At 38.7% G+C, this 22,501-nt stretch overlaps 1 protein-coding gene across 4 annotated transcripts in view; it reads left to right on the top strand.

Moving 5' to 3' along the window:
- Nucleotides 1-22,501, top strand: part of sh3kbp1 (SH3-domain kinase binding protein 1) — a 115,941-nt gene that overhangs the window by 45,916 nt on the left and 47,524 nt on the right. The window contains exon 1 of one of the 4 annotated variants that reach the window (XM_007252322.4): nucleotides 8,042-8,219. The exons of the other annotated variants lie outside the window; for them this stretch is intronic. Within the exon in view, the coding sequence (XP_007252384.1) occupies nucleotides 8,199-8,219 (21 nt within the window). The 5' untranslated portion in view covers nucleotides 8,042-8,198. Of the gene's footprint in view, nucleotides 1-8,041; nucleotides 8,220-22,501 lie in introns of those variants that run through there. 4 annotated transcript variants of the gene reach the window in all.

Raw genomic sequence — 22,501 nt, forward strand, 5'->3', positions numbered from 1 at the left:
AATTTGGCAGAGGCTTGAACACAGCATTAGAACAGTCAAGCTTACTCAGATCTCTCTCTCTCTCTCTCTCTCTCTCTTTCTCTCTTTTCCTCCTTCTGTCTCTCTCATTCATTCACATCAGTGCAGCTGGGACTGGCCTGTGTGCTGTTGTACGTTTTCAATTATGCTAGCTCAGGGATTAACGAGATTAATCTATCTCTTATTCTCTCTCTCTCTCACACACTTTTCTCAGAGCAGGAAGAGAGAAAGAACAGTGAGGTGCTAGTTTATCTTCATGATTTAAATACTGTATGTGCGCAGTGTTAATATTAGAGCTAAGAGAAAGACACACTAGAAATAAAACTCAATTTCCATGTTTAACAAAACCCTCACAATTAAATAAATGAATAATAAACCAACAAATACATTAAAAACAATAAATTGAATTTAATATTTTTCTTTACTGAACCCCAGTATTTACATTACTTTTGGAGAATTGCTGTGAAGATTTTATTGCATTTGGTGAGACCAGCATTAATGAGGTCAGAATGTAACATGATCACCAACCCACATCATCCAGAACTCCCCAACTCATTACAAAAGTATTGGATGGACAGGGTTCTTGCACCATTTTAAAAGTCAAATATAATGCTTTTTAAGACCTTTTTTAGACCGCAATAAATATAATTTAAGACCCAAAAATGTGGTCATATTTTCTTTGGTAGATGTATGTAGCTAATGTAGCTAACTCTAACCAAACCGCCTAACGTTACTATGTTAATGTTAGCTAGCTTTCCCCTAACCTTAGTTCTCTACTAAGTGATGTAGCTAGATAACTTGCCGCTAATTTTAGCTAACTCTCCCTTAACCTTAGTTTTCTTTCTGGTTACGTTACCTAACTCACCACTAAAGTTAGCATGTGCTTTCCCACCGGCATTAATTGCACAGTCTGAAAATGTAATACCTGCAGCAAATTTACAGTAAATTTAAGACAGTTTAAGACCTTAATTACCCGGATTTTAATTTAAGACATTTTAAGACTTTTTAAGGACCTGCAGGATCTCTGATGGAGAACATTAATTCCAGACAACACAGTTCCACAGCTCCACAGCTCAATTCTGTGGGTTTTGTACAACTCTAGCCAACACCTGGCATAATGTTTGATGTCAGTAGATCCATATTTGTCCAAAACATGCAGACATTTAATGCCTCTGAATTTTTACTTATTTTACAATCATAAGAACTGCTTGAAAACCATTGTAAACTACAGGAGGTTTTGCATATGTGGAAATAACTGGTGAACCATGCAAAGGTCAATTTTAACATTTGTGGGGTTCTATGTGAGTTGTCATGTTTTAAAATAGAACCAATCTTTACTATACAGATCCATTCTAAAACCATACAAATAAAATCAAGTCAGTGTTGGTCCACTGGTGGCCCCTTAAAGTTTATGTTGAGGAGAGAGAAGGGGGGTTTGATAAACTGTGCACAAACAGATGGACTATATTCCACCTCTCCCTCCCTCTTCGTCTCCCTCTCTTTCCCTCTCTCTCTCTTTCTCTCTCTCTCTCTCTAATACACATTTTCTGTTTTTTTTGGTGTATCTCTATGACTTTGTTCACTCCCTCCCTCTCTATGTTCTCTGTCAGTATCTCTCGCTCTCTCTCTTCCTCTAGCTGTCTCTCTGTCTCTCTCTCAGTGTGAGGTGGTGTGTATTCGCTTGACTGCGCTGATAGTCCGTGGGCAGTGGATTATGAAGCAGTGTCAAGCTGCATGATCTGAGGAGAACTCTGGAGCTGTGGCCTGATATCTGCTGTCCGACCTGCTGGACCTCACAGCCTTTTAGCTCTGGCCTACTGTCACACATTCAGGTTCACAGCAGAGTAACTGCATGGAGTTGTTCATGCTCAAAAACTCTCTTAAAAGCTGATAATCTATCTTTCCTCCTTCACAATCTGATTAGAAGGTCTCACCCCAATGCACTACAGTGTCTTCAATGTATGGTAATGCCTTCTATGATATATATATACATATATATCTGGTACACATGTAAAACTGTGGATCAAGGAATATTAAATGCTTGCACAACTTTGAAAATTAAATTTTCCATCCACCTGAGACCTACTATCAAACTTCATTTAATCACTGAACATTCACATCATCTTGCTCCAAAAGCAGAACAGCCAGTATTCAACCTCACTCACAAGATACCACCTCACAACTTAAACAGACATGAGCTTTCTCAAACCATCCCCTGAGGTAACAAATTACATTTGGCATTTGTCAGTGTACTTGTGTAATATAAATGGAATTCATAGAAAAGTGGCTGGGCTAGCTATCTCTATGATTCTGGAGAACCTAAATTGTTAATCTGAAAATTAGCCCAAGTTGAAGATCTGTAGATTCTGCTTGCTTGTCGATGTGTTTTAGTACATAGGATCACCATCTGTGAGCTATACAAAAATAACAACCAACTGCCAACTTATAATAGGATAATAATGGGGATAAGGACTCTGGATCTGTTTTAGAATCTGTCTAATTTTTTTGCACGTGGAAGATTCAAGGAAGCGTCTTATTCTAAATTAATATTTTTGTAAATAGTGTGCCTCCTGACACTTGCAAGTAAATAGCAGTTAGCAGACGTGAACAGCACAGAGTGTGAATACTATCACAAGAGTGAAAAGTGTCACAGTGTAAAGGCACTCACTCTCTTGTCTCTCATACTCTCATACCCCCCTCTCTCTCTCTCTCTCTCACTCACTTCCTTTGCCTTCTGTAGTCCAAGAAATCCTAATGATCTTCTACCTCTCCTCTTGTGTCAGCTCCAAGAAATCCTAGAGTTCTCCCTCCGTCCCTTCCTCCCTTCCTCCCTGTCTTGGGCTCCTGGAAATCCCGGCATCCTCCATCTGTTTCAGCCTTCTTTTCCTTTTAGCTTGTCTTCAAAAAGCTGTGGGGGCTTCCTTTCTGAGGTTGAATGGGGGCATGCGGTTTCTTCTACTGTCCCAACAACCCAGAGAAGATTTTGCTCCCTCAAAAACACATGCAGCTTTGCATCAAGTGAATTTAGTTAAATGTATACAGTATAATCATTGGCCATGGTTATTCCTGTTTGTTTTTCCTAGTTTTGTTCTCAGATTCCAGTGGTTATTTCAAATTCCCTTCAACTATTTAGGCTTTCGACAATCACATGGTGCTACCAGTGCTGGAAGGATACAGACTAGCATGTGCTTCCTCCTGTGGTTTACTCAGACTAGGTGATCTGTACTCTGTGACCAAGCTTATTTGCCTCATAGAATCCACTTAGTTTGACAAGTTAGATTGCTTTGTGCTGTACCTAGACATGGAACTTGAACCTAGTGTCAATAATGGGACTAATATTTGAGTTAATAACAATTCTAAACTTTTTGATACATTTGTAGTGTATTGTGAATGTAAAACTGCAGATTCCTTTTTTTAACATCAGCCACATCTGTAAAACCTCGCTGAACATTGCTGTGTTGCAAAATATACACACATAAAAGTGGTAATGTATACAATTGGCATGTGTCTCCACATAAGCCACAAAGTATGTACAGTTATGAACTCTTGTACTGCATGAGAGCACTGGTTGTCACCATAAAGGCACATCAAAATGATGCAAGTGTGCTTGGGCCCTTAACATCAAAAAAGAAAATAAGTGCAGTTAGTGCTGGGCGGTATGACCAAAAATGCATATCACAATATTTTGTAAGATTCTGACGGTTTCACGGTATATCATGGTATTTTTTATTATTATTTATTTATATTTATTTGCATGACTGGGCTTAAATATAGGTTTGTGACTTACTGTACTTCTAGCAGTACATATAATATCAAACATTAAGGCTTTAAACTAAGGCTTTGATTACTATTGGGTTTACTTTTAACCGCAACAAAAAAAAAAGAAAAAAAAAGAGAGAGACATTTGTTAAAAATGTGTTCTGCACAAATCTGCACAAGTAAGTATACAAGTTTAATATCAATTTACAATATGTTATAATTGAAGCCATTAGAGGCTTTAAGGCTTTATTTAAGCAGCTGTTTATCAGTTTATAACAATTCCCTTGGTTGTCTAGTTAAGAGGATGCATTAACAATCTTCAAGCTACAGTATTAATATATTTAAAAGAGCTATAGTTACTCATAATGTAGATGCAGCAGCAGAAGTTGCTGTTTTCATGTTTCTCCAGGCAGGACAGCATGAGACTGAGCTGACCTGCCTTTACTACATTGTTAGCTTGTTATGCTAACTGGGTAGGGTTAGCTAGCAAGCTCTGATACTGTGCTTCGTTGGTGGTTCTGTTGTACACGATGTTTCACAGCGCCTCTAGTGGTGTGGCGACATGTAAATGCATACATGGAACCTAAAAGAACCTAAAAAAAATGCATTCCGGTTCTAAATTCCCCTCCAGTATACCGTACGAACTGGTATACCGCACTAAGTGCAGGCCAGTGGGAGAGTAGAAAAACTAGGGCAGTAGTTCACTGACACAATACAAGGCAAACAGGCCTACATGGAGAATGGAACCTAGTCACATAAAGCCAGTTCACTATGGATGGCATTACCCAGAGTGATTAGGAAAGAGGGAGGGCCTTCCTACTTGAGAGAACTGAGAGAACAGTGCCAGTTATGTTCTATGGGACTCCTAGCCACTGATGGCTGTGGCATCACCGAATATCAGACTACTGATCTAGGGATCTTCTGTTTCTTCTACTCCTGGACCACACATTTTCACTGAGCTCATTGGTGTCCATTCTAACGGACCAACACCAGGCTTAGCAGACACAGTTCTCGTTGAAAAGTTCATTCAGTTGTTCAGATAAAATAATGTAGGCTGTGTGTGTGTATGTTTGGGCCCCAGTTATGTTGGACCCCTCCGTTCTGTCAGATTCCCCTGGTGCAGTTTCCATGGTAACGTACATTCGGCACGGGCCGTGGAGACGCTCGGGAAAGGAACCGAGTCTCGGGAGACTGCTGACCAGTTCTGACCGCAAACACACAGAATGAATTAGCCTTTTATTAGGCCGTGCCTCATATGCACACACACATACACACACACAGTGCTGGGATTACCAGTTAATAAGGTAATATCCTCATTCATGCATTACTAATGAGCAGCTAATACAAGAGGGCAGCTAGCCCAACAGGCTCACATCCTGTTTTTTTGTCCTATGTTTGTGGATATGCATTCTAATAAATGCATTCAGCTACTGTAACTTGCACAGTTTATCTAGGCCTTTAGAGCCAAAAAAAAAGGACTCTTTTGAGCAGATTACATAAACCTGTAGGTTCCATGCTCCTACTGCCAGCCATGGACTAGTGGAATAGTGGGACTGTGTACTCTGGTATGGTGGAAGGGTACTCCATCCAAAATTGATGATCATCCAACATTTTGACCTCACTAACGCTTTTGTCGCTGAATGCAGTCAAATCCTCACAGCTATGCTCCAAAATCTAGATGAACAGGCTTCTCTCGACAATAGAGACAAAAGCAGGATGAATAATTTTTGTACTCATGATCTTTTTGCTTCTCAGCAGCACACAAACACAAAGTCTTCTAAACAGGGTGTTATCCATATTAAAACTAACAACTAAAAGGTAAAATTTAAATATTGAAACTGTTTTGAATAGCGGTGGGACAAAATATTGATACAGTGATAAATTGTATAAGTTATGAATATGTAGTATCTAATATCGATATTTGATATTTTTTGACTTAATGTATTTTTGTTTTAATTGATTACTTTTTTCTTTAAGCTGATATTACACAGTCTGGAAAGATTTTAGTGTAGTGTAGTTGTGTTCTACCCAGACATTTGACAGCAGCAGAATTGTTCTAATTTATGGCAGTTTATGGCTATTTTACAACATTGGAAGAAAAATAGCCACACTTGGAAGAGTTGCAGTAAGTGCATGTGTGTTAAAGAGACTTAAAAGACACTTGGTGGTACAATTTTTTATATTAGATGTCAAATTCTGTAAACTGACTCCAATAAATGCATAATTCCTGGTATGTGCTTATTTAGGAGTATGTTATCCTCTTTAGTAACTTGGATGCCATAAAATATCGTAGAGAATTGTCTTGTAATTTATTGAGTGTTGCAGAATCACACTATTGTGATATTGTTATCGCGGGCAATTTATTAAATGTATTAATTTATTGCTCTGTGAATCCCACCCGTAGTTTTTGTGCAGTACTACCCTTTTCAGAAATGTACCGACAGTTGGTTATCCCATGGTTCAGGCTCTTTACAGATAGCTGTGAAATGTTTGTGTGTTCCAGTGGATAGGGCAGGGGTCAGTCTTGTGACGGCGCAGGATGAGTCACATCTTTGTGGTGTGTCAATGTAACCAGACTAACATTATTAGGGAGCGTGGAGCCGTGTGACTTGGCCTGTCGAGGTGAGTCGCTCCATTGTTTTTGCTGGTGTAACAAACAGCAGAATCAGGCTGAGCTCGGATCAGGACCAGGGCTGTCGCTCTGCCAGAGTGAGAGGAGAGCCCAGTCAGTTCCCATAATGCTTTGTAAAAAATCATGATGATTGCTGGCATGTTTAATTTTGTACTTTTGTGTGTTTCTGGCTGGTGCGTGCATACGTGCGTACGTATGTGCGTGCGTGCGTGTGTGTGTGGAATTGGAACTGCTGGTTTTGTGTGCATGCACTGTATGGATTTATGTTTACTGGTGTGTGAGTGTATGAGTGTATTTATCATATCGGTGTACTGTAACAAGCTGAAATTGAAATTTTGATTGGTTCATCCTGTAAGTTTTACTTTCTATTTCTTGCCTCCTCCACCCCCAGACTTAATCAGAGGTTTTGGTTCTGGTTCTTTTGGTTCTACTTCTGAGCTGACTTTCTGTTTGTTGTCCTGCCCTTAGCTTAAATGAAGATTTTGATTGGTTCCCCAAAGGGCTGGCACTAATGATTATTTTGGTAGTCGACTAATCTGGCAATTACTTTTCCTATTAGTCAACGATTAATTCTGCTGTGCCCTCTATCTCTGCTTGCTGTGGGTATGCCTGCTGTTTCTAGCTTCTTCTGTATTCGCTTCGCAACGAAAGATACAGCTGAACAAGGAATTTAAATGCCCTTTAAATGTCCAGAACATCGGCTTTTAAATGTGGAAAGTGCTAAAATTTAGTAAGGAAATGTGTAATCTGCTGTGGTTGGGCACTTTTGGAGACGCAGGCAGAGTTGAGCATAAATTGTGAGAGTGTCCCAAGTGCTTTGTGTAGTGCTGCAAATTAACGATTATTCTATAATGAACATTTGGAGTCGACAAATGTTTATATTGGCTAATTGTTTCAGCCCTGGTTCCCCCATTAATTTGACAATTTGTCTTTTCTTCTGCCATCTTTGACTGAATTTGAGATTTTGTTCTGTCACTAGGTTTTAACATCTGTCTGTCCATCACCCCCAGACCAAGAGGATTTAAATGGTTGAGCCACCAAGTTTCACTGCCTGTCTTGTCCCATCACCTTTCAGCTGAATCAGAACATTTGATTGGTTCTGCCACTAAGTTTCACTATTACTATCAGCACCCCCCTTCCCTTCCCCGGACTGAATGGAAGATTTTGGACACAAGTGTGTGTTTGTTTCAGCTGATATGCTTATGTATGTATGTTTATGGCATGTATGTACTGTTTCTGTGGTACAGTATTTATTGGAGTTGACTGTAAGTGTGTGTATGTGTGTGTTATAAGTGTGTGTGTGTGTGTGTGTGTGTGTTTGAATGTGTTGTAGGCTGCTTATGCAAAAGTTTTGCAGCTAAAGTCTGTGGTTAGACTGCGGGTCTGTCGAAGCCTGATCTGCAGGCAGGAAGTGTGTGTTTAAAGTGTGTTCTGCAGCTGCCACTTATCAAGAGGAGAAATGAGAAGGTTGTGATTCTTCATGGTGGCTCAGTGACGTTGATGGTGCGTTCAGTGTGTAAAGCTTTGTGGCTATACTGCTTTTGCTGTTGTTGCCTACACTGTTGTACTGCTGAACACACAGGGTTCTGCCTACAGCCTCCTCCATCACTGTCCTCCTCTTTCGGTGTCAGGTGTGTGTGTGTGTGTATGTGCGCGCGCAAGTGTGTGTGCACTTGCCCCAACCCACAAGCTGCTCTTTGTGCCCCCCTGGGGCCTGCAGTCATTACACTACCTTGCCATGAAGCATACAAGTGCTGCTTCATCATAGAGAACTACACAGAGCTTTTTAATGAGTGGAAGCCGATCTAAGGTGAGTCCGATTTAGTACCTCTAGTATAGCTGATATCTGATGTTTTTAATGTACAGACCTGCTGATGCTGGTAAATTAGGATTAAATCTACCTGGATTAGAATTAAAAAAATACTCTGCAGTATTACAGTGTTATGTTTCTACAAGTTAACAAATTAAGTAAAATTTAAAAAATGGTATTTTATTGTATTTAAAGCTATTACCTTTCAGTTCTGATGTGATTTGGATATCATTGTAAATCCCAGTGTGGAGAATACCATTGGATTGTGATTTATTGTACCGTACACTGTAACATTACTGCTGTGTTTACGGAATGGTAGCTTCACAAAAAATATATATTTTTAAAAAGACTTTCTTAACCGAGCTTCTCTTAATGCATCTTTAAAATATGTGAATGGTTCACTTTTCTACATTTCTATTGATTCAGTTGGCATTAAACTTGTTGGACAGTGCTTTAATTAGAGTTGTACAATATATTGTTTTAGCAAAGCCATTGCAATGTGGCCATTAACAATCGTCACATCAATGTATGTATTGGTAGAGCAATGTTTCTTATATATTGCAGCTCTGGCACAAACCTTGATTCATGCTAACACCTGCAGTAATACTCATCAAGAAAGGATGCTCTGAGAAAACAGTGATTTGATTTGATTTTATCTGGCCTTCCTTGAATATTATGAGTGATTATGGTTTGGCATTAAGCTTTTTTGCGGATGTGTCTCATTAACTATTACATTTACAGTAGCTTTGGTTGTGTTTACATGGTTAAAACACAGCTTAATTATTTTAATGATCAATGTCAGTAGTAATACCTGTAATCCTACTATTTCCCTTTGTCCTCCTTTAGGCCCTATCTAAAAATGTTTTTTTTTTTTTTTTACCTTGAACTTTTATTACTATATGTACATCATTATTGTAAGTCGCTTTGGACAAAAGCGTCTGCCAAATGCAATGTAATGTAATAAGAATAAAAAAAAGAAAGCATCTGTAAAAGTTTGTGAAACATTACCCAGACGTTAGTAAAATCATTGTCAGAAACGGGTCCTCCATTTCCTCCAGCTCCTCTGATTCAGGATAGAGAGAGGACGAGAACATGAATGATTCAGGCCTCCATTTCTTCCAGCTCATCTAGCTTAATCTCTTTAGCATTTCTCGACTGCCAGGGGCTGAAAACCCTGTTACAGCTATCTTGTCGCTAAGCTTCTGTCAGCATTGCTTCTCTCTCTTTTGTCTTACCTCTCTTATGCATTTGCTCACATATGCTTCCACTTCCCCTTTACCCATTCACAAGTTCACCGTATTTTCAGTTGGAGTTATTTTTTAACGTTCAATATAAAAATAAGCTCCAGTGTGTCACATATCTGTATCTGTCCTTTCTTTAGTCAGTGCAGCATTAGCTTTCATGTCTTTCAAAACTCCAGTGTGCTAGGTAGCAGCAGTGGTCTCTGATTCAGTCGTTAGTGTTAGCTTTTAGCTGCTCTAAAAGCTCCTGTGTGCTGGATAACAGCATTGGTCTTTGCTTAATTCAGCCAGCCTAGCTTTAGCTTTTAGCTGCTCTAAAAGCTCCTGTGTGCTGGATAACAGCATTGGTCTTCGCTTAATTCAGCCAGCCTAACTTTAGCTTTTAGCTGCTCTAAAAGCTCCTGTGTGCTGGATAACAGCATTGGTCTTTGCTTAATTCAGCCAGCCTAGCATTAGCTTTTAGCTGCTCTAAAAGCTCCTGTGTGCTGGATAACAGCATTGGTCTTTGCTTAATTCAGTCAGCCTAGCTTTAGGTTTTAGCTGCTCTAAAAGCTCCTGTGTGCTGGATAACAGCATTGGTCTTTGCTTAATTCAGTCAGCCTAGCATTAGCTTTTAGCTGCTCTAAAAGCTCCTGTGTGCTGGATAACAGCATTGGTCTTTGCTTAATTCAGTCAGCCTAGCTTTAGGTTTTAGCTGCTCTAAAAGCTCCTGTGTGCTGGATAACAGCATTGGTCTTTGCTTAATTCAGTCAGCCTAGCATTAGCTTTTAGCTGCTCAAAAAGCTCTAGTGTGCTAGATAACAGCAGTGGTTCCTGATTGATTTGTTAATGTTAGCTTTTAGCTGCTATAAAGGCTCCAGTGTGCTGGGTAACAGCATTGGTGTTTCTTTAATTCAGTCAGCCTAGCTTTAGCTTTTAGCTGCTTCGAAGGCTCCTATGTGCTGGATAGCAGCATTGGTGTTTCTTTAATTCAGTCAGCCTAGCTTTAGCTTTTAGCTGCTTCGAAGGCTCCTATGTGCTGGATAGCAGCATTGGTGTTTGCTTAATTTAGTCAGAGAAGAAAGAGTCAAGTTTAGTAAAAAAACACAACTTTGGACAAAATTAGCTGAAAAAACGAACCTTTCCTATAACAAAATCCTGAGCCACCTTTTACACTACAAGAAATCTAAGTTGTTTTGTCTCTTTTTTTGTAAACGCCACATGTGGAGCACTGTTTGAAACCTTATTTAAACTTTTATTTATTTAGCTTGCTGCTGCTGTTGTTGTAATGAAAGCCTCATACCGAATTTTTCGGACTATAAGGCGCACCGTATTATAAGACGCACCATCAAAGAACGCCTATTTTCTGGTATTTTTCCATACATAGGCCGCATCGCATTATAAGGCGCATTAAGTGACACTAGAAAGGGTGCTTATATCAAAGTGAACAGGGGTGGCGCCATGGCGGGGGGGGGGGGGTGTCTTGCCGGTGGAGCGTCTCAGTATACAAATCTAGCTCTTTCAAAGTCAAACGAGTGCTGGATATTAATCTACACAGATTCCTCTCCTGAAAACTGTTTATTTGGGTGAGTAAAGTGCTTCAGTTTATTTACAGTAAGCTTAGATTTCCAGATTTCCACTAAGGCTTGCTGCACCAGCGTTAGAATAGCTATCGGCTAGCACGCTAGCTAGTCCCCTAAACTAGTAAAGTTAACCCAAACTTAAACGACAGCGTTACACTGAGTAATCCTGCGTGTTCTGGTAAGACAGTGAGATATTAGCTAGCGATTCGCCCCCCGTTGCTTGTTTTAACACGGTAAACAAGCAGATTACAGGCTGATAAAACTCACCTCTGAGAGAGTTAGTGCTTAGCATCTAGCTAATGCTAGCCAGGCAAAGCAGCACAGACTTACAGGCCGATAACTCACCTCTGAACGGTGAACGCTTAGCGATTAGCATCTAACTCTAATAATACTGCTCCAGCAGTATTAAAAGTACTAAATTTAGAAAATACTGATCTCTGAACAGTGAAAAAGTTAGCTAGCTTAGCGGTTAGCATCTAGCTAATGCTATTGCTGCTCCAGCCACGGAGCTGCACGGCTCTGCACGGAGTGTGTGTTTACTTTAGATAATTTAGATAATACTGATCTCTGAACAGTGAATAAGCTAGCTAATGCTATTTGCTGCTCCAGCCTCGGAGCTGCACGGCTCTGGACTCTGTATAGCACTGAAACTCTGTATAACGCTGCACGGAGTGTGTGTTTACTGCTCCTTACAACCTGACGAGTAAAATTTAGATAATACTGATCTCTGAACAGTGAATAAGCTAGCTAGCTTAGCGGTTAGCATCTAGCTAATGCTATTGCTGCTCCAGCCTCGGAGCTGCACGGCTCTGGACCCTGTATAGCACTGAAACTCTCTATAACGCTGCACGGAGTGTGTGTTTACTGCTCCTTACAACCTGACGGGTAAAATCCATACAAAAGGCGCACCGTATTATAAGACGCACTGTCAATTTTTGTGAAAATTAAAAGTTTTTAAGTGCGCCTTATAGTCCGAAAAATATGGTAATTTAAATGTGTATTAAACCTGATGCAGGTGTTGCCTGCGGGAGAATGGCACAACATTAAAGATTGCAGTTTACATTTTCTGATCTCTGCCTCTGGACCATAATCATTCCTCAGGTTGTTGTATTTTTATCCTTTATTTTTCATTTTTCGGTGGTGTCCCTGGTATTTACTACATATGGCTCCCTTTTAACAAAAAAATAGAAAGTGAAACTTTGCTGCAGGCACTACATTTAACAAGACAACAACATTAAGGACTGCAGTACCCATAATGTCTTTCTTTTTATAGATGAACCCTGTATTTTTAGTAAATAAAAAGGTAAATAGTGACATGTGAATGTTTGGAAGTGCATTTTTTTGGTGTTATGATGTTCTTCATTATCAGATTTTTATGAGAAGTTTTGCACAAATTGCTAACCTTCATCTGGCATTTCTGATTAAAACTAATAAGTGCAGTAAATTTCAGTTTTAATGGTGTGCTTGTTTAATGTGAGGGAATCAGTTTTCTTTTCTCTTTTGAAATGTGGTCAGTGTGTCCAGTCAGTGCTGACCTGAACTGAGGTCATGCTGAATTGCACGGGCCTAGTGAACCATGCTGAACTTACAGATGACTCATCCAACAGACTGTACACTGGAATAGTTGAATTTAGTATATCTGCAAACTGTCCACAGCCTGTTTTTGCTGTTGAAATATGATTTCTGTGGTAACCACAGTGAAAGGTTACAGGTTGACCTTGCTCCACATCGCACATAGCACCTCCCTGTGAAGAGTGTGTGCGCTCACGGTGTGGCCATTCTGTAGGCTGAGCTACTACTTTTATTTTCTAGTCTTGTAGAGTTGTGTAATTTGTGGCTTGTTGTAATGGTGTGTGTATTTGTGTGTGAATGTATGTTGTGTAACTGTGCTCTGCAGGCATTGAAGGCCACTCCTCCATTCAGAGAGGAATGTCTCTAAGCATTTCTATCAGGAGAGATGCTCTCTGATCTATTTCTCAGGGTTGACTCTCAGACACTTTTTTATTGCGCTCGGGCTTTTAGTCACTCCTTTCATTCTCCTTTGCTTTTCTTACAATAGTGGTGTATGCGTGTTAGAGTGTGTGGGTGTCTTCATCTTGTGTGGGTTATCAAATGATACATTTTATTAAAATTCTTTCACATCTTATTTTTGTTATTTTTCATGTATTGGATTAATTCTTTGTGTAAACAATAGTATTTTTAATAATGGCAGTTTTAAGTGTTTCTTGGACAATTGAACCATTAGTTCTCTGAAAATGTGTTTAATATCTGAACAAAACCAGCAATCATAACTGAAACATTCCTAATGAACAATATTGAATTGGAAATAGAATGAAATTGGGACCCTTTGAATCAGAATTGAATCCACTGGTGAAATAACAGTAGGTTTTATTAACAGATAACAGTAGATCTTGTTTACTGACACTGTTATTTCTATTGTGATTTTCCCCATGAGTACTGGGCGTTTTAAATGTCACTTGTGGGGTAGAAGTGATTGGGTGTGTTCACACAAACCCTTTTTAACATTCGTAAGTTATATGCTGTTTGAGTATGTATATACATTAAACAGTGCTGTCAATACAATGTCCAATGCTAGGTGTGGGCTAGAGGGGTTAAAGCCCCTCAGCATTTATCTGTGGAGCAATGAAAATGTGTTTTTTCTGAAATAATGGTGGGTGCTCAGTAGTAGTTAAGGTTGTTATCATATGACATCCTGACGTCAATAAAACTCTTGTTGCTGAATGCAATCAAATCATCTCAACAATGGTCCAAAATCTAGTCTTTCCAATACAATAGAAACATATACTCCAACTAAAGGAGCAGAATAAACTATTTTTTATTTATTTTTTATATTTTGGAAGAAATCATAAATGAGTAAGTGTCCCAACACTTATACATATATAGCATATATAGTGTACGTAGAGAAGAGTGAACATGAGCTGGATGAGTGGAGTGATTATTATGTAACAGTGATGTAAGCAGTGTCTTGTTGTATGTGCTCCTCTGTTGGTGATGAAGTATACATGAGAAAGGGCACTCTGGCTTATCTCTGATTCATGCTTTACTAAACGTGCACTTCCACACACCCAGCAGTCCTGAATGTTTTAAAGCCTCTGGCTGCAGTTCTGCAAGCACAGTAGGATGGAAACTGGCATGAGCACCCGGTGTGTCAGCCATTAAATATAATAATACAAAATAAAGGTTTTGGTTCTGATTTAGGATTCAGTCAGTGTGTAAAGCCGCAATGATGATTCATTCATTTCTCGTGTCAGAAATGAGAAGCAGATGGACTTGTTTACTTGATGTTTGTGATTATCGGACAGCTGTCTGCTGTTTTCCTGCTTGATTTTACGTATTAGTGATATTTGTGCTTAACATAAGAGATAAAAATCCATAAAAAATGTTTAAAAACCTGCTTGGTGTCAGGAAATAAACGGATGTGAGATTCTGGTTCAGAACTTTCTTTTCACTGCTTCTATTGTGTGTCCTGCAGAAGGTCAGAGTCACTGTGCTAGCTGCCCTCTGATCTCCCACTCATTAATCATGAACAAATGTGAATACAGTGCCTAGTCTCTGTGGGTGTGTGCCTGTGTAGGTTTTTCAGGGTGCACCACACAATAATCATCGAGGGCACTGTGTTTAGAAGTGTGCATTTGGGTCAAATCATTGCACAGGGTCTGTACGTTCATAAAAAACCTGGAAAAGTCATTGAGTTTGAAAATAGCAATTTCCAGGCCTGGATACATTTTGGAAAAATAAAAATACCCAAAGTTTTGGAAACGTTATGGAAATTAATAAAAAAATTGTTTTTATTTTTTGATTAAAACGTTTTGGTTTTGAAAAATAATGAAATGTTTGGGTAAATCCGTCACATATCTTGGCATTAGCTAGCTGTCTATGTGGGTCCTATTTAGACTGAGTTTTAGCTTCAACTAAAACTGTAAATTCACACAGTAAGAGAAAAATGCTGATTTAATGCTGTCTGGCTTTATTCAGACACATATAAAGCAAAGGTGTGCAAAATATGCAAAAAAATGTTATTCAGCTAGTAAAACATTACAATTCAAAGTGTTTTTAATTCATTTTAGCTCAGATATAGACCTACTATAACCATTTTGACATGGATTTTAAGATTTTTGTTTTTGCCATGTCTGTACTGATGTTTTAAAAAGTGTATGGTCATGAAAATTTGCTGCGAAGGCAAGGAAAAGTCATAAAAAAGTAATGAAAATGTATTTGTTGAAAAATGTTCTTTTGAAATGTAAATAGCTAAGTGTGTAAATAATGATCTGATTTTCAAAAGCCATAAAGTTAAAGTAACATTATGGAAAAATTATATTTCTTTCTCTTGCACTCAGCATACAGTTGGAAAATTACCCACCCTGAAAGACACATTTTTTTGGACAAGCTAAGGGATACACAAAGAAGCATGTGGGTGCTAAAGTAGTATTATAGAATTTTATACACATGAGATTTTTATTTTATTTATTGCTAATGTAGCAGCTGCTAAGCTTATTAAACCTGGCAGCAGTTTTTAAGTTCTTTTTCGATGTTTTTTAGTGGCAAAGAGCATTTCACATGCTTTAAGCTGCTGAGGCTGCTCTGATATGCAAAACAGATATAAATTATTTTCAGAGACCTCCAAAAAGCACATTTAGCCATGTTCAGTTTTTTTTTTTTTTTTGGGTATCTGAGGCATGTACTTTACCCCCTAGTGTTGGAGTCATTAATAATAATAAGGCGAATTTCATGTGAACTAGGATTGGGTAATTGGCCTTCCAAATTGGGTAGAAAATTGGATACATTTAGAAATAAATTATTGAAATTATTTAATGAGGACTTAACTGATGATAGTACCATGGAGCACTCTCTGGTTGGTGAGTGCCTTTTTAGTGCATGAATAGGAAAGGTTTCACGTTATTTGAACTAATGTGTATCACAGCACCTTTCTCCAATAACCTCATTCAGCACAGCAAGTAACGTGGAAACACCACAGAGAATCTGCTTAACCCAGAGAAAATAAGCCTGCTCATGTTTCATACTCAAAAACTAGCTGAGCTAAGCTGTTCTTTTTGTTAGTGTTGTTTGGTGAACTCTCATGTAAAGCCAACAGCTCACTTTTTGTTCAGATGGGAAAAGCTTACATTGTTCAGTTAGCCTATACATTACAGTATGCTGACTATCCTACTGTTATGGGTAGATTATCAGACTTATTGTTTTACTTTTTAATCATCTTGAGTTGTTGGTCATGGACTCTAGGATTCTCCAAAACTATCGTCAGCTGGGTCATAACTACTCTAATAGCTTAAGACTAGAGTGTTTGCTTGGAGCTACCTGGATGAATCAGGTAAATCAGTGTTTTATTCTAAAGTCTGACATTTTGTACTGTATAATGCTGTAATAAACTGTAAATTATGGATATACAATGTTATTAGTATATAAAAAATGTAGGTATCAAAAATCTATGGCTGTTATTTTAGAAATATAATATGGTTGTATTTATTTAACGGAAGTAGAACTAAATGATAGGGCACCAAGATATCTGACATTTTACTATTTTGTTGTTATGTATTTCAATTAGTGGTGTCAGTTGATTAAAAAAATAATCTAATCACAATAGAATTCTGTGATTATTCACTATTAATTACACTATTCATTTCCTTAAGACTAAGCTTTTGATAATGGGTATTTAAAAGTTAATGAAACAGTCAAAAACATTTAGATATTTTTGGTGCCTTATAAAAAAAAAATTTGTATTAATCACAACAATTTTCTGTGGCTAAACCATAGATAAAATCATGATTACATTTTTTAAAACAGGTAAACTGTAGTGTGTGATTTACACCTGGCAGATTAGATCCTTTTTTACTGTATTATAATATCTCAGGGTAGTTTTATTGTATTACAGTATCTCAGGATAGTGTTGATGCTGTTTACATTAAGGAATAAAAAGAATATTGTAATAGCTGAGTTTAATTGAGAGCTTTAATGGAGGAAATAAACCCTAGTGTAGCTCCATATTCCACTATCAACAGCTTGAAAAGAGACAAAAAAGTTTAACTAAATCAAAATTTAATCAAGTTTGCTCTACATGACATTGCTCACCCTGCGATGTGAATATTGTGCATGCCTACATTGAGATGACGATCCTGAAACTGATTTATTGTGCAGCCCTGTTGCATGTTTTATAAAGCTGTGAGAGTGCCGTGTTACACTGTTTATTTTTTACACTGTATATCCAGGTATATATTAAATTACAATTTCAATATATTGTCTGAATTATGACTGATGTGAATTCCAGTTGTACTTCTTTTTAGAACTAAATTTGAACACTTTAAAGTGAGTGTCTTTCCACTCCTTTAATATACATTTGCGACCAGTAGAGTTACGGTGTGTGCATGTTCCCAAGCACATTAGCTCACACCCAATTATAATCCTCTCCACCATTAACCAGGCACTGTCCCCTCCACTATCATTGATCCTAGACTGTATTAAAAAATAATTTTTGATAAGAAACTGCTTCTGAATCCGGTTTTGAGCTTCTAAACCCACACCCTTTGAAGGCCAGAATAATAAATGGGACACTCTATGCACAAATGAGGACTGCAGGACCATTAGTAGCATGATACTGGAGTGTAATTGCTGCAAAGCTGCACATTTCCAAAGCAGCACTGGGACTTAGGGATGCCAGAATCAGTTAATCAGCTCATTATTTAGTTAATTATTGATTAGGCGGTTTAGCAGTTCATCAGTTATTCAGACCTCATTTATACTTGATCACTTTATGTGACTAGTATCTGGATTATATCCTGATACATCATGATTTTAGCCATGTATTTGCACTTGGTAGCCAAATGTGTCTTCGGTTAGTAAGAATGGAATCTGATTGGTGTGTGATGGAATATGCCAATTTGCTTGTTGTGTGTTATTCATTATAAGTGTCTTGTTCGTACTGAGAGGAGTTTGTGTTGTACTGGGAGAAGTTTGGGTTGTACTGGTGGAAGTTGGAGTTGGGAAGTATTTGGGTTGTATTGTGGAAGTTTGAGTTGAGAGGAGTTTGGGTTGTACTGGTAGAAATTTTAGTTGTACTGGTAGAAATTTTAGTTGTACTGGTAGGAGTTTGGGTTGTACTGGTAGGAGTTTGGGTTGTACTGGTAGGAAGTTGGGTTGTACTGGTTGGAGTTTGGGTTGTACTGGTAGGAAGTTGGGTTGTACTGGTAGGAATTTGAGTTGTACTGGTAGGAGATGGGTTGTACTGGTAGGAGTTTGGGTTGTACTGGTGGAAGTTGGAGTTGGGAGAAGTTTGAGTTGAGAGGAGTTTGGGTTGTACTGGTAGGAATTTGAGTTGTACTGGTAGGAGTTTGGGTTGTACTGGTAGTAAGTTGGGTTGTACTGGTAGGAATTTGAGTTGTACTGGTAGGAGATGGGTTGTACTGGTAGGAGTTTGGGTTGTACTGGTGGAAGTTGGAGTTGGTAGGAGTTTGGGTTGTACTGGTAGGAGTTTGGGTTGTACTGGTGTAAGTTGGAGTTGGTAGGAGTTTGGGTTGTACTGGTAGGAGTTTGGGTTGTACTGGTGTAAGTTGGAGTTGGTAGGAGTTTGGGTTGTACTGGTAGGAGTTTGGGTTGTACTGGTAGGAGTTTGGGCTGTATTGGGAGTTTGGGCTGTACTGGGAGGAGTTTGTGTTGTACTGGTAGGAGTGTGGGCTGTACTGGTAGGAGTTTGGGTTGTACCAGTAGAAATTCGGGTTGTACTGGTAGGAGTTTGGGTTGTACTGGTAGGAAGTTGGGTTGTACGGGTAGGAGTTTGGGTTGTACTGGTAGGAGTTTGGGTTGTACTGGTGTAAGTTGGAGTTGGTAGGAGTTTGGGTTGTACTGGTAGGAGTTTGGGTTGTACTGGTAGGAGTTTGGGCTGTACTGGGAGGAGGTCGTGTTGTACTGGTAGGAGTGTGGGCTGTACTGGTAGGAGTTTGGGTTGTACCAGTAGAAATTCGGGTTGTACTGGTAGGAGTTTGGGTTGTACTGGTAGGAGTTTGGGTTGTACCAGTAGAAATTCGGGTTGTACTGGTAGGAGTTTGGGTTGTGCTAGTAGGAATTTTGGTTGTACCAGTAGAAGTTTGGGTAGAGTTTTGAAGTTTGAATTGGTAGGAGTGTTGGCTGTATGTGTATTGGAGGGACAGATTGGTTTACACTGTTATAATGTGGCTCAAATGTGTCTCAGATCACCTTCTGAGTTATCAGACTTGAATCTGTTTTAAATGCCTTATCGGCATGTTTACACATGCATTTTTATGTGGTTTGGCTTGATCCAAATAAAACTCTGATGCTCAAGATGGAAGAAGTGACTATGTGGATCAGTTTATTGGTTCATTAGTCTGTCTACTTATTTTGTTATTTCACTGGCGGTTATGAGCCACATTTATAAGGTAATGGCATCTAAACAAATATGTCTTAGTAGTATTTCATACATTGTATAACTTTTTTCTACATTACAAACTACATTATTTAATAGTGTTATTGTATTTTGGCCCTGTCCACCCTGTTTTCTTTGCTTTCCTGCTGTAACCTAAATAGTGGCCAGAAATCAGGACAGTTCCCTTATGAAAGCAACTGCCTACCATCTTTTCACATGTTGGCATTACAGTGTAGTGCTGCCTGTGTGTGTGCGTGTGCAAGTATGTGTGTGAGTTGCTGGTTATTAAAGATGGGCTTTCTCTCAGTTGAGGTGCTGCCTACCTCTAGAGTAAGAAGCTGCATGTTCTGCATTAATGATACATCAGGTGGAGCACACACAGTGGCTGCTGCCGCTCGCCTCAATTAGCTGCTCTGCCAGTCGGAGGAGAAGGGAGCAAGAGACATGTACATAAAGAGTGAAGAGTGGGCGGAGAGACAGAGAGAGCATGACGGAAAATGTACAAAGGTAACAGCAGCTATGTTAGAGAACATGAACATTCTAATGTTGCTATAACAGTGTAGATGAGGCATAGGCAGGCTGATGGCTCTATGTTTATAGAAAACAGTACATGACGCAGTGTCAGAAGCCCCTATGTAAGTTAGTTTCAGTCTATTTAAAGGGCTGGCATTGAAGAGTTAAGAGTTAAGAGAGGTATGTTTATGTTCTAGAACAGGGGTATTTAATTAGAATTCAGTACGGTCCAGTTAGAGAAAATTTTATCAGGCCAAGGTCCAGACCGTCGCAATTTATAACTTGTGTTATGATTCAATATTATATCCTGTTTACTGAAGAAGCCTAGTACTTCTGTCAGTGTTTTATATCATCATCAACAACTGAAAGACAAAACAAATTACAAATACTATTCAGAATATTTCAACAATATGTATTTTTTTAAGTAGGCCCGTCACAATAATTACATAATCAACTTATCATACAATAAATGAAAACACCCTCAATAATTTAACTTATCGAGTTTACTAATGTAAATCTGTATGTTAACGTTGTTTCAAAATACTATATTTATTCTATTTTATTTTATTCATATTAGATTAAGGCCTGCCTGTCATAATAGTTACATGAATGACAAATCGTACAATATATGGAGAAATGTTGGCTGAACTTGGCCAAAATATCAGCTTTTTTTTAAAAACAGCAGTTTTATTTTATTTAATATTATTACTGTATCAGACTTTATTATGTTTCAGGGAAAAAAAACTGATGGGGGGAGTTGCCAATGCTTTTTGTCCCCGGGGGGCTGCCTTAATTTTGAGGTAGGGTTGTTTTGGGAGGAGAGGGTTTTTTTTCTTGCTGAGGAGTTCTGAGTAGGTGGGGTAAAGTGGACTATTTTGCACTATTGTCTCGGTTGTTTCTCTTCAATTCCTCCAAGTAACACCACTCGGTTACATTACTGTTAGTATGTTTTATAAATGTATTTATCTATTTCTTTTTCTGGTGCGCACCGTCTGAATCAGCCTTTCTCTCTTTATTCTCCGACTGCTGCTTCTCACTGCGTGCTTCGCCTGTGTGTGTTCTACGCTCCGAATATGAACAGATCTGATTGGCAGAGGAGAGCGTTTGGTGATCTTACAGCTGTGAGTTTACTGCGCCACAAAGCACGTAAACCGTAAAGACAAGAAAAGTTCCGCCACTTTAAATGAACACGGTCAGAATTAAATCCTTCTCAGCAGTTTAATGGTTTGGGTCCGCATTGGACAACGTCTATGTCCGGACCCAGACCGTGTTCCACCTATTAGTGACCTCTGTTCTAAAGCTTACTGTTCACTCCACAGCCCAGTCCATGAATAAACACGCAATAAACTATTAGAGCAGTTTTTGTTATGTCACTTTTTGACATTTTTTTTATCTGGCAGTTGTTCCATACATTGTGTCAACATTACCTGATTAGTGAATTATATAAATGCATCAAAAAATGTTTTACTATAGGCTAATGATACAAGTTTAGAGATACAAGGTTTGTTTATGAAAGTGACAGAAGGACTATGAAAATGTAAAAAAAAAAAAAAAAAACTGCACGTTTATCTCACAACCCATTCACACTAAAGTTATAAGGAGTGTTTCAGCCTGGATTTCTTTTTGTCAGAGCAGAGGTCATTAAAATATACCCCATTACCGGACATATTGGGTCACCTGCTCATTTATTGTTTCTTCTGAAATTCAGGGTTAAAGTTGAGGTTAGGTTTAAAAACAGTTTATCCTATTTTTTATTAAAAGGCTTTGTACCACTTTTTTAACATTGCTGTGAGGATTTGATTACATTTAGCAGCAAGAGCATTAAGGCCTCTGCATACTTCAATGAAATGCACCTTCATTATTACAAGCTGGCATACTTTCTGTGGTTTAGTTTGCCTGATGCCTACAGGTCAGGATGTTGGATGATCCCCACCCTACCTCATCCTCAACTCCTCCCAAAGGTAATGGATGGATCACCATCATTCCAGCAAATGTTTGCATCTGGCCACTTCATGTTAGATAGACTTAAATCTGAATGCTGTATAGAACAGAATATGCAAATTAGCTTGTTGCATCTACTGGGAGGAGTTTTATCCCTATTGTTGAGTCCAGATAGGAGTCAAATCTATGTTTACTCAGCAATGTGCAATTGCAAATGATCATATCAGTCATTGCCGATCAAAGCCCCAGCAAATGTCTGGACCTGTCTGCAACTTCTGCAGCCAGTGAGAGCACAGGACAAAAGGTGAGGAGAAATCTGAGAGAGAAGTTATACACGTCTTCTTGTATTTTTTTTCACCCCTAGATTTCTTGATTCTTGGTCTTCACTGTGTTTTTGCTGCAAATGAGCACCCAAACTTCTTGCATCTTAAGAGTTTGTATCTTAAGAACATCCATTTTTAAGGAAGAAGAAGCAGAAATGTGCTGTGCACAACAGTGGATTAGTTTTCACTTTTTATGAAAGTAGTTTGTCACGCCGTGGGTTCCTCCTGGTGAAAGATCATGTACTTAATGACCCTGTGTCACTGATCAGCTGTGTAGGAAACAAGCCAAAAT

The sequence above is a fragment of the Astyanax mexicanus genome, chromosome 1, assembly GCF_023375975.1.
Source record: "Astyanax mexicanus isolate ESR-SI-001 chromosome 1, AstMex3_surface, whole genome shotgun sequence".
Taxonomy (NCBI): Eukaryota; Metazoa; Chordata; class Actinopteri; order Characiformes; family Acestrorhamphidae; genus Astyanax; species Astyanax mexicanus.